The sequence below is a fragment of the Temnothorax longispinosus genome, unplaced genomic scaffold, assembly GCF_030848805.1.
Source record: "Temnothorax longispinosus isolate EJ_2023e unplaced genomic scaffold, Tlon_JGU_v1 HiC_scaffold_291, whole genome shotgun sequence".
NCBI lineage: Eukaryota > Metazoa > Arthropoda > Insecta > Hymenoptera > Formicidae > Temnothorax > Temnothorax longispinosus.
The window spans coordinates 1-13,616 of NW_027270112.1; the positions used below are offsets into that span (position 1 = coordinate 1).

A 13,616-nucleotide genomic window follows, 5' to 3' on the forward strand; every position below is an offset into this window, starting at 1 on the left:
GCATGATGCGCATGATGCATCATTCATCCTTGTTTAACATTCGGTGTACAACAAGGATAAATGATGCATCATGCGCATCATGCGTGAATCGGAAAATACCCAAAGTCTTCACTTGCTGCGTATCCATGCTACGTCCATTTTCTTGCATTTTCTGCGCCCATAAGGGTGCATCCACATGGAGAAAGAAATAGCGAGACGGAATTAAACCTCGAGATTAGCCAATCAGAACAATTCCGTTTTAGTTCCGTCCCGCTATTTCTCTCTCCATGGGGATGCAGCCCAACTTTTTCTCTAGTGACTCAAACCGACTCGGGTCGCATCATGTATACAGGACTCTAGCATCATTGACGTGGAATACATACATATCTATGATGTATTTCACGTCCATTGATGCGACCCGAGTCGGGTCGAGTAGCAAATCGAAAACGCCATATCTCTTTCTATTGGTGTTAAATAGAAAGAGATATCACATGAAACTTTTCACGTTTCCGTCCTAGGGGAAAAGATACATGATCGTATCCCCAGCCCGTTCCTCTCTGGTAATACGCATGATCAGAATCGCTAGGGAGTGCCAAGTGGTGAGTAGTGACCTTCCGCGTCCTCAAAACGTCAGTTTATTACTCGCTACTTATTGGATAGCTTGCTCCGTTGTCTTGTCAGGTTCAGATTGTATCGTCGCTCGTCGATTTTTCGTTCACAACTCGATCTCCATTCTTGCTTCCCGTGCGTCTACCAGGCAAACGAGACAGAGGTAATCGTTACGTCTGATAACCTCATATTATATCATAGATTTTCTTTTATATCGATTCTCCGCTTTTGGAAACAGCCGAACTTTCGATAAGCGAACCGCAAGAGTCAAGATTTCAAGGTCGTCGAATTTTCAGGGAATTAATGTGGATAACGTTTTAAGTCGCGGTCGAACTTTACATGCTGTCTTTCGACAGTACACGCGTGAACCAATATTATTAATTAATACGCTTCTTTGTTAATCAGATATAGTATTCGTCTTATAAGTAGCATAGGCATAGTGAATGAGTGAAAGAATATCGTAAAGTTTTTTGAAGAAAAAAGTCAAATTTGTAATTCTCTGATGTATTTTGCAAATCAAAATAATCTTATATACTCCTATAATTCTCTTGTCATACATGTAGTTTTAAGGTCTTTGCACAATGCCAGGCAACTGAGGCAACAGGCAATAGGAACAGGAAATAACCAAAAATATGTTAATTACAACCTAAAAAATTCGAATGCTATGATTGATTGGCAACAGGCAATAGGCACAGAATTTTCAACATGACGGAAACTCTGTGTCTATTGCCTGTGTAATTGTTTATTTTGCATTTATACATGACTTCTTATTTCTATTCTCTGTTCCTATTGTCTGTTGCCTAGCATTGTGCAAGGGCCTTTATAGGGATATTGATTTTTTAAAGCTTTTATTTTAGTCCACATTTATCAGATTGTGCTGTATATACAAATTAGAAAGGTTATTACCTCAAATTACCACAATGTTATTTTAAATTGTACTGCATAACATTTGAATTAGAAATCTGATCAGAAGATCAATAACAATTGAAAATTTTATTTAGCTTTATTTTATTTGCTAAAAACCTGATAAATGATAACATATAAATTGATATTCACAATCAGTTACAAACTTATAATTAAATCAGTCTTTTGATTTTATTTGTATATTAATCTTTTTCTGTAAAAATTAAAAGTCTTTAATTAATTGTGTATAGGAAATTGAATAAATCTTGATACAATTGGCAAGGAAATTATTTTTTATGTAAAAAACAGATATAGAATAGATTTTTTTAAACTGATTGCATAATTTTCGAGAAAAATTATTTTAAATATCAAAATAAAATAAAAGTAGACATATGTACAGGGTTGGGTACATCCCTACAAAACGCCCTTTTGGACCCCTTGGGGTAATAAAAAAGCTCAAACTAACTAATAAAATAAAAGTATAAAAGTGAAGATATATTTCTTTTAGTTAGAGTAGTTAGACAAACGTTTTGTGTAACTTTAGAATTAATTTATAATTTTATTCAATAAAAAATAAAGAAATAAATTTTATAGGATATATCTTCAAAATATAGACTCATATTCTGAACGCACTTTTATCGATAAATGTATTTATTTCTGAGATGTTATAATATATGTAACATGAACCATAGCATCTGAGAAATAAATGCGCATTTATCGATAAAAGTGCGTTCAGAATACGAGCCAGTCTTGTAAATGTGTAGAGAGGTCAAGATAGTCTTGCAAATTCAAAATAATTTATTTTTTAAGTATTATTAGATATGCATAATGTGCTGAGAGATAATTTCTGTTTTGAGATTATGATTATTTTATAATATAGCATGCAGTACTAAACTTAAGCTAAAGAGAGGGAAAGAGGAAACAAGATTAAAAGAAATAGTTGATAAGATCGCGAATTTTATTTTTGGCCACATATTTTTTAATCTCTTTTGCGAATTCTTTTCTTTTTCTCTTCTATAAAGTAAAGAGGTTTATGTTTGAGTCTTAGCTGGGATATTTTTCACGATAAAATCGTATGTTTACGAAAATGTAAATTCAATAGCATTAAATAGCAGTAATATTAAATTATAGGTACATCAATTTAGTAATATGAGATTACACTTTCAATTTTGGCATAAAATATCACTTCAAGATTAAATAATAATCGGTGCGTGGTTCAAAACACAAAGCAAATGCATATAATTTACGAAATTATTATTATTAGGCACAAGTTTCCACTCAATGGCAGAAAATGTCAATTTATTTCGATCATATACATTATACATAGTAGTCACTATTTATCTATTAATAGAATTTATATTTTTCATTTTCTTTAATAATAGATAGAAACAGAATTATGATGAATATACCTAAATATTATATAGATATATATTTAAATAAAACCTCTCTGATCATGGAACCAATAGTCAATCAAAATTTTGAATTATTAGTTATATGATTAAAAACATATTATTTCTTTACTATATTTTCAATGTATTTACTCTCTTTGTTTATTCGATATAAATCGATAATTTACTTTATTAAATTGTTATATTTTTGAAATATACACAAAAATATCAATAGAGATGTTAATAACACACAGCTAGAGATATACCACTAGACAAGTACATTGTTATATATTTGGAGGATGGGAATAAATTCTCTGTATTGACTTTAATGCTGTATAGAGATGTTGATTTCTAATAACTTTCGAGAATTTTTTAGAAATTTATTATTATTAAAAAATTATTTTGTATAAGAATATTTTATATGAGAATAGAGATTTTTTTATTTACACATACATTTTATTGGTGTAAAAATATATATCGACGCTATACTAGCAATCGTCGTGAAGACCTAAACACAATACAAAGGTATAAGCAATAGGAACAAGGAATAAGACAGGCAACAGAAATAACCACATTTCAACTTACAAAAAATTGTGTATCAATGAAATATGAAATAATTAGGAACAGGCAATTAGGAACAGAATTTCCGACGCGTTTAGATTTCTATTCTCTATTGCCTGTATCTGACTAATCACAGTGACTCAGTTTTATTATAAGTTGAAATATGGTTATTTCTGTTGCCTGTCTTATTCCCTGTTCCTATTGCTTGTATTTTTGTGTTGTGTTCAGGCCTTGACGCAATTGACACTGATTGGAATTATGTAAATCAAGCTTATGAAATGGCGCTATTACGTATATCAGCTGATTACTTGTAGAGACACGTGCTGACGCATGCTCTGAATGAAAACCAAACGTGATATCACATGAATGGGACAGTGCAAGAAGCATATCGTTATTGATACTTATCTATAGACGTTACATATCGACAATTGAATATAGTGAGTAGTGTAATACATATAGGAACTTTTTAAATATTATTTTCATATTTTTATCGAAAAAAGAGATATTAATTAATTAATTAATTAATCAATTAATTCTGACATAATGATTTTATAAAAATTGTGATTATAATAAAATATTGAAATTCCGGTAACATAGAATATTATATTAGATATTTAAAATTCGAGTTTTTTTGCAAAAATTAAAAATATGAGTAAAGCATATTTATGTATTTGATTGAATATTTCATACTAAATTTTGTACGTATTTCAAAGAATTTTATTTGAATAGATAAACTCCAAAAAAGTAGAAATCCCAGATGCATGCATATAAATATTTATGTGTATTCTGAATAATTCTTAAAAATATTTAGGAATCTCGTGATTGGAAAACTATATCGATCCCTTACACTATATATGGATGTATAGGTACATGCAGCGTGTACTTATAATAAACCTCGGCGTGTATAATGAAAAATTGTTTCATATAAAAACATATAAATATATACAATTATATATAAAATATGCGTATATGAAATAGAATATTATATACTACAATTGCAGTTTCAGCTTTTGTAGAAGAAACAATATAAAAGTTATTTTTCTAATTATTTTTCAATTATTCTTATTATTTTTTCTATACGGACAAGATTATATCTATTATACAAGAGGAAGAAAATACATACAGACATATTTTATATATAATTATATATATTTATATTTTTATATAAAAATTTTTTTACCGGAGTTTACATAAAACACAAATGAAAGATATTTAGAAAGTACAATATTTTGCAATATTTCTCTCGATCATACTTGATATCTGAATGATGACTACCAAATGTGAAAAAATTTCTTCCAAATAATTTTTAAATCATTACTGTATATAAATTAATTTTATTTTATAATACTAAAAAGAGAATAATTTGGAACACTAGGTAGAATTCATTTCTCTTTTCTTTTCCGTCTTCCATATATGTGGTATAGATAGGTACCTACTATTGTGTACAAATTATAAATCCTCCTTTCAAAAATTTTTAGATTTTTCTCATGTAATTATTAATTTAATAAATAAACATATAAATTTTTAATAAATAAACTTTAACAAGATACATTTTCGTCGGAGTAGCAATATATCCAATTAGGTTACGCATAGAGATGTGCGATTTTACAATATATTGTTAGTATCGCGATTTTTTTATTGAATCGTAATGCGATTATGCAGCTGGATTTTTAATCAAAATCATATGCAATTTAAAATCGCGCTTGCGATCAAAAATCGCAAATGCGGCTCGAAATCGCACTTATATAATAAAATATTCCTTCATTAAATATATAAGAATACTAAAACGAAAATTATCTTACAATAATTTTAAACATTAGACATGGTTTAATTAATCTATTTGAAATTTGTTTCTTTTTATTTATTTGTGAAAATTTTTTAGAATATGGTATTTAATAGTGTAGAACCAACAATGAGAAAAACTTAAAATTACATATAGGCATTTTTTCATATTGTGAGTAAACATTTGTATATGTTTATATAATTAATTTAATATTTACTTTCTATAATTTAATTTAATAATTTCAAGTATCATTTTAATTATTATAATTATTTAATATTTAGTATAGTAAAATAAGTAAAACATCACAATTCAAAATTATATTATTTGTAATAAAAATTGTGATGCGATTCACGATAGGTATCGCGTCGCAATTGTGATGTAAAGTTTTGTAAATCGCACATCTCTGTAATTAGCATATAAAAAATATACGCATCTTTCTAAAGATCCGTCCTGAATATAGGGCAAAATAGTTTCATGCTATTTCGATCAATATTTTTTTCTCGCGGTCTACGAAAATTATTTCAGCAAGCACCGGACACGATAGATGTCCCATTTGCTCCCGGTAGAGGATCCTATTTTCGGATTCCCCCCGCGGGTTATCGTGAACTTCTCGCATGTTCTGGCCGTCGCCGTTGATCACCCGATGCACTGCACCGGCATTGTCTTCGATTTTTCATTCCGTATCCGTCCGCTGTATCGATACTTCCGAGTGTCATCGACGACAGCAACGGTGACGGTGACGACGCCGTGTACCTCATGCCTCGTCGGCGTCGGCGATGCCGGATCGCCACACGCGCGCGCGACTGCTGCGATACGGAAGAGTCGTCGCAGCGGTGCCACCGCAAACGCATCACCGTTACTAATATCAGTCTTCCGTTTTTTCTTTACGCAGCCTGCCAAAATGGTTTGGATTACCGTCGATGATCAGGTACCGTCGTTGTATGATCGTGCTCGATCTTTTTACTTTTGCTACGATTTGTACAAGTTTAGATTAACTCTTAATTAAGATTATAATTTCGGTGAATTTGGATAGTTTCTAATTAAAAGTGGAAGGCTATCTGAACGTGAAAGGATCTCGATAATTAATTTATGATATTGGAAACATTTTTTTTGTATTTGCAGCACGGAAGTATTTATTTCACCGAAATTATAATGGTTTTGATGTGTATCTTATTCTTTTTCCACGGCTTGGATTTTTTTGTTTACGCATGCACACGTGTTTAAACGAATGAGTTAATATATTCGTATCGTATTTTAATAATTCTTTGCTCCAAATACGATGCATATAAAAAATATATATGTTCTTATAAATCTTGGTAAAAAATTTTTTGTATAAAAAAATTATATATAAGTAATGTATAAAATATGTCTATATTGTATGTTTTCTTTTTCTTGTATAATTTCTGTCCCTATGTAGAAAAAATAATAAGAATAATTGAAAATTAATTAGAATAATAACTTTTGTATTGTTTTTCTTACAAAAATAAAATTGTGATTGAATTATACAATATTCTATATGTAATTATATTGTATATACAATTATTACATTTATATATGGTTATATATGGATAATATATGGATAATTTTTTCTCATTTCTTTAAACTTTACTTTTTTGTAAAAGAATGCGAAAATTGTCCTCTTAATAAATTTTTAATTCTTATTTTTCCTATACATACAGAGACTATATGAGAAGAAGCAAGTATATATGAACATATATATGAACATATACTTATAATTACACATATTACACATATATATATTTATATATGTTTTTGAATAAAAAAATTTTACTGAAATACTATTGTATGTTACAACATACATCGTATTTAACATTTAGACTTAGATTTTTGATAAAGATAGAAAATGCGTGTAGGTAAATATAATAATTTCATGTAATGTGTAAATTGATTGTATGGATGTGTGTAAATTAATCGATGAATTAATCGCTAAGTTAATTTTGCTTTTGCTTATACGATACGTGCGAATGTGTAGCGTTCGAAATGGAATTGTGGATCTAATTTCCGTACGTTATTTTATGCAGTACACTTCGAACCTTATGCAATTTGCACAGATTAAGAACTAACGATTAGTCTTAATTCCTTTTTTTCTCTCTGTAGCATTGCCAGTCTTTCAGTTATGAAATAAAAACTGTTGATTAAAAAAGATGTTTAAAATATCTTTCTTCATATAGGTAGAAGGTATACCTAATCTTATAGGATTAGTCGATAATCATCATTACTGTTTTTGTCGTCAATTATCAATATTTATAAATTCATATACTTCAAAAAAAAAAACTATTTATGATACTTAATAAATCACAGTTTTGCATGAAAAGTAGACGTAACAGAGTGTTTTTATTTTTAAATGACGTTTTGTAATAGCATGGAAAACTACATTGTATAATATAGGTAGATATATAATAGGTATTATAATGGTATAATAGTGTAAAGTGGATAATGGTACTGTTACAGTTTACACACTTTGTTATTCTATTCTATTGTGAATGAAATAATCATACGATATCAGATTTTATGTTATTTTTGTAATGTTGTCTTAATAGTTATAATTAATTTTGTAACTATTTGCGATCATAGTGCTATGGTAATATCGATATTAATGATATATATTAGAATTAAATGACAGAAATATATTGTTTTCATAGCATCTAAAGTTTGCTGTAGGTACATTATATTATGAGCTGGAGTTCCGCATTGCAATTCACAATTAATATCATTTATAGTATGAGACTATTTGAGCATTATATACATCTGCGCAGCGTGCTAAAAGCGATTCTAGAAGCAGTGCAGTAAACGGCGTAGAATTGTGTCACCTTGCTAAGCGTTTGCTCAGTGTGGAAGTGAAGCGATAAATGAATGCATGCGTATACATACACACACACATAGAGTGGTCCAACAAAAATTTTCCACCCTATTTTTTTGTAACCGACTAATTTGTGCGAAATATATCGATAATGTATCTTTTGTATAGAGTTATAGAGATCTTATATGCAATCCGATTAGTGCATAGTGGTAGAAATTTTATTTTATCAGGTAGCAAAAAGAAAACGATTTAACAGAAAAAAATCAAATAATCTTGTAAGCCATTCTATCGGATCTTTTTTAAAAGATAGTCGATAAATACTATATAAACGCCGGAAATGTTTCAAAATGTACGCAACAACTACATTATTATTGTATGGAGACTGGTGGAGGCATAAAAGTAAATTTTTCTGTAAAGTTTGAACTTTCAATTTTTAATATCTAGAATCTAGACTTCCAAACGCAATTTTTAATTTTTTAATACCTTGACTTCCAAACACTCGCTCAAATTAAAAATAAAATACAGTTGTAAAGAGAATTAAAAGACTTTTAAATAATTTAAACGATGTGTCACTTGGCTTCTGTCACGATTTATGATTTTCGAAGAAGTTACTAATTAAAGGATGAAACAGCATGGTTGTATCTATTCTAATTATATAATGCCCTTAAAAACATAATTGATATGTCTATATATTTCGCACGAATCAGTCGGCGAGAAAAGACATGGAAAGTTTTTGTTGACTGTATATAGCATGATATCATATATATCGTGATAAATTTATTAGTCTTATATTTGTTTTTTTTCTTTTTGTTTTTTTTCTTAATATATCGACACTTGATACATACATCAGAAAAATTTATAAGTTGGATATTTTGTAATTGAAACTGTTTTATAAATTTGGGAAAAAAATTTTCATATGTAATTATATGTATGTGAAACATGTCCAAACATGTTTAAATCTTTTTCTTATTATCTTACTAAATAAACTATGTAAAATACTTAGTATGTAATATGATTCCACAGCTATTCTTCCATGACGTCATCTTTCTGACGAATTGAATTTATCTGTCTTTTATCTGTATGATACTGATATGAATCTTATTCTCCGCTTGTTAGCTTTTTCGAGATTAAAATAATATTGTCGCAAAAATTATGATGCAGTCAAAACGTCTGTCTAGCATTGCAGACGAACGAAAATATTTATTATTATGTCAGTGACATAGACCAGAATTAAATATGAAATTATACTTTAAATACCAAATATAATTTTTTGGATTTGAAATTTTTCTTATTAGTTGAAGTTTGTAAGAAATAAAAAAATGTAATAATAAAAGAATCTCAAATGAATTAAAATGTTTATTGATTTTTAGTAAATTAGGTATTTTTTGAGGATTTAACACCTCTAACATGAAATGTAAAGTATAAACGTATTCACGTCATCATGAAATGGTGAATGTTATTTCTTTCGCGATCTGTTATCTTCCGTCGCGATCAATTATTTTCCGTCTATAAAAGGCGTCTATTTTTGCCACTCTATATTTGCAGCCAGAAGCTACGGTGCTTTGGAATGTAAGAAGCACGTCTGTGCCGCAATTATTTTTGCTGTACATTATATGTTCTATTTGTGATAACCTATCTACGAGATGAGAAGGTCACAACTATATTAATTAATTCATCAATGTAGTGATCGAAAGCGTTCTAAAGAAGTAATATGGATCGCCGACTCACATGCATTCCTTGGTTTTATTTTGTTGGCAATAAGCTTTTTTTTTATGCATGTTAAATTTATTAATCACATTTTTCTATTGATGTTATTTATCATTTTGATTATTAATGTATTAACGTAATTAGTTTATAAATCTCTACTTGTGAACTACGATGCGCTGTGATTGCTGTGAATAACGCATACTCAAAATCAAGTCCAAGTCATGTTAAATTTTCTATAATATTTTTTTACATCCAGCCGACAATTAACAATCTCCTAGTTTTATCTTTAGTCCGAATTTCTCCTGATCTCATTGAATTTTTTACAGATGGCTGGCAAGCAGAACACCCAGGCGTTATACGCCCAAAGTCAATTGGATCACATGTGTGCTTTGGATATCGACAGTCGAGTATCCTTCGTCCGTTTATCTGGTATTATTTGTACAATCGGACCCGCATCCAGATCTGTGGAGACCTTGGAGAAGATGATAGAGACAGGGATGAACATTGCCCGATTGAACTTCTCTCACGGATCCCACGAATATCATGCTGAGACCATCGCCAATGTTCGCCAGGCGCAAAAAAATTTGACTGCCCGCGCTGGTATTAACATTCCTGTTGCTATCGCTCTCGACACGAAGGGCCCTGAAATCCGTACCGGTCTTCTAGAAGGCGTACGTGGTTAATATATCCTAGAGTCCCTCTAATCAGAGTCTGGCCAACTTGACAGTTCTGGCAAAATTCTGCGAAAGAAGGATATATATTCATAACGCTTTTTCTTTCTCTATTATATCTTTTTCACTTTCTGTTTCTCTTGCATTTGCCAAGAAATGGCGAACCAATCAAAAGTTGCTACCATACTCTGCCAGACTCTGATTATAGAGGGACTCTAATGGCCAGTCTACAATGAGTCGTTAGTCGTTAATCAGATGTCGGAAGAAATATTCATAAGCGTATCGTAAGGCAATCACAAGTCTGTAATCGGTGATCGTAAGAGGTAGCATTTGGCCAATCGCTTACGATCGCCGATTACAGACTTCCGATCGCCTTACGATACGTTTTGGCCTTTTCCGACTCTCTTCCGACATCTGACTAACGACTAACGACTCATTGTAGACTGGCCATAATACAGCCAAAAAACAAAACTTTAGTGTGATGGATAATATTTAAAAATCTTACCGTTTGAATAGGGTGGTTCGGCTGAAGTTGAATTGGTTAAAGGCCAAACTTTTAAACTGTCCACGGACAAGGCATATATGGAGAAAGGGAATGCTCAGGTTATTTATGTTGACTACGAAAATATCTCCAAGGTATTAAAGGCAGGGAATCGTGTATTTGTGGATGATGGCTTGATTTCTCTCATTGTTACTGCTGTCAGTAAGTATCATTCATATGTATTGTTCTCCTTCTCTCCCTCCTTCTCTTTGTGCGTATATGCTTGCATGCATACGTGTGTAAAATAAATTACTATTAAAATTATTTTTTGTTTTTAAATATGATATAAAAATTGCAGTTACTTTGAAAATATAAAATTCAAATGTTGCATATTTTTCAATGTATGAAATAGTATTGATAATTTTAGTTTAAAGCTACAATTTTGATCTATTATTATATGTATCTCGATAATGAGAAATATCAATATAACGATGAAAAATATTATAAAGAATGTTATCTAATTTATCTTATTTTTTAGGTCCCAATTTAATCTCAACAACCGTTGAAAATGGTGGTACGTTAGGCTCTCGCAAAGGTGTAAATTTGCCGGGAGTGCCGGTGGATCTTCCAGCAGTATCAGAAAAAGACAAATCTGATCTACAGTTTGGTATTGAACAAGACGTCGACATGATATTTGCCTCTTTCATTAGAAATGCTGCTGCATTAACTGAGATCCGTGACATTCTTGGTGAAAAGGGTAAAAACATCAAAATTATATCGAAGATCGAGAACCAACAAGGTATGACGAATCTCGACGAGATTATCGATGCATCTGATGGCATCATGGTAGCGCGTGGTGACTTGGGAATAGAAATACCACCGCAGAAGGTATTTCTGGCACAGAAGTGTATGATTAGCAGATGCAACAAAGTTGGCAAGCCAGTAATTTGCGCCACGCAAATGTTGGAGTCTATGGTGAAAAAACCACGTGCCACGAGAGCCGAAACTTCAGACGTTGCTAATGCTATTCTCGATGGTGCTGATTGCGTTATGTTGTCAGGTAATTTATTTTTATATATTGATATTAGAAAAATTAAGGATAGAGCAAAATGATAAAATAATAGGTAGAATATGAGAAATAAAAAATAAAAGCATATACATATATAAACATGTAAAAAATAAAAGAAAAAGAGAAGAAAGACACATAATACGATAATAAGCTGGAAATACATGTGACTAAAAATGAAGACCATAAGCTTTATATTAAGGGGACCATCTGGTTTGGAGCGCTAAAAAATAACGATTTATATATATTTTTTGTGGAAAAAAATAATGATATATCAATTTGTACACATATTTTATTTATACGTTATAGAATATCCAATTTTATCTATGAATTTTGATATACAAAAAAAAACATAAAATTTTCGAGATATCTACATGATAAATGCATATGCTAAACTTATTAAAATTATAAAAAGTTGCGAATTGATAAAAATATGTCATTATGAAAAAAAGTTTATTTTTGTACTATTATTTTTCTCATTAAATTGTCAAAGAAAAATATTTTTCAAAAATTTGTTCTTTTGTTAGGTAAAATAGTTATAATTTCAATATATCAAAAGCCCAAATCATTGCATTGAGCCGTTTTCTCTCTATACTATCCAGCAATTTGACAAGATCAATGTAGACACGTCTATTGCCCGTGTAGATAATTTTATGTTATTTTTGTATATTAAAATTCATGATATTCTAGAAAGATATTTTATAAAGTATAAATAAAATACGTAGAAACATGATAGCGCTAACCGGTTAAAAAAAAGTATAAAAATTATTTTTTAGCGCTCCACACCAAGTGGTCCTCTTAAGTGTATATTAAGTGCATATTAAATGTAAATAGTGTAAATATTGTAGAAATGCATTCTAATATGATTAGTTGAAACTGAACAGTTATAAATTAATGTTTAAGTATATATGGATTAAGTATTGGCATATTGTTTATTATCGAGTGATAATATAAATTTCGTCTGGTTGCAATTTTAGGTGAAACGGCAAAAGGAGACTATCCTTTAGAATGTGTGCACACAATGGCCAACATTTGTAAGGAAGCGGAAGCTGCGATCTGGCAGAACCAAATCTTCCATGATCTTAGGAGCAAAGCTCTGCCGCCTATTGATGCTACGCATGCTATTGCCATTGCCTCTGTAGAAGCATCTGTTAAATGTTTGGCTAGTGCTATCATTGTTATTACAACATCTGGTAGATCCGCACATTTAATTGCGAAATATAGGCCTCGATCTCCCATTATTGCGGTTACCAGATTTCATCAAGTTGCTCGACAAGCGCATTTGTATCGCGGAATATTACCATTGTACTATGAAGGTATGATATCAATAATTATTTAATGTTTATTTTACAGTGTTATATGGAAAAAATCTGAAACTTATATATTATGACATGTGTTGACTTATAAATAAGAGTATATAGAGGGGTAAAAACCATAGTAGTGTAAGTCAAATTTCTTAAAATATTGACTCGTGTACATAGATGCAATTTATATATTGTATAGATTGCATCTATGCACACGAGTTAATATCTTAAAAAATTTGACTTACACCACTATGGCTTTTACCCTTCCATATAAACTCAGAATTATGTTGAACTTGTAATATGCATTCTTTCTAACAAACATTAACAAGATTTGTTTTATATA

At 30.3% G+C, this 13,616-nt stretch overlaps 1 protein-coding gene across 2 annotated transcripts; it reads left to right on the forward strand.

Annotated features, from left to right (window-relative positions):
- Nucleotides 1–590: 590 nt before the first annotated feature.
- Nucleotides 591–13,323, forward strand: LOC139824208 (pyruvate kinase). Of its 2 annotated transcripts, XM_071796703.1 has the most exons (6): nt 591–751; nt 6,116–6,151; nt 10,078–10,422; nt 10,939–11,125; nt 11,442–11,963; nt 12,947–13,323. In XM_071796703.1, the coding sequence occupies exons 2-6, from the start codon at nt 6,125–6,127 to the stop codon at nt 13,306–13,308; spliced, it is 1,443 nt and encodes a 480-aa protein (XP_071652804.1). In that variant the 5' UTR covers nt 591–751; nt 6,116–6,124; the 3' UTR covers nt 13,309–13,323. The 2 variants fall into 2 exon arrangements, with proteins under 2 accessions (XP_071652804.1, XP_071652805.1); XM_071796704.1 differs by lacking the exon at nt 6,116–6,151.
- Nucleotides 13,324–13,616: the final 293 nt, after the last annotated feature.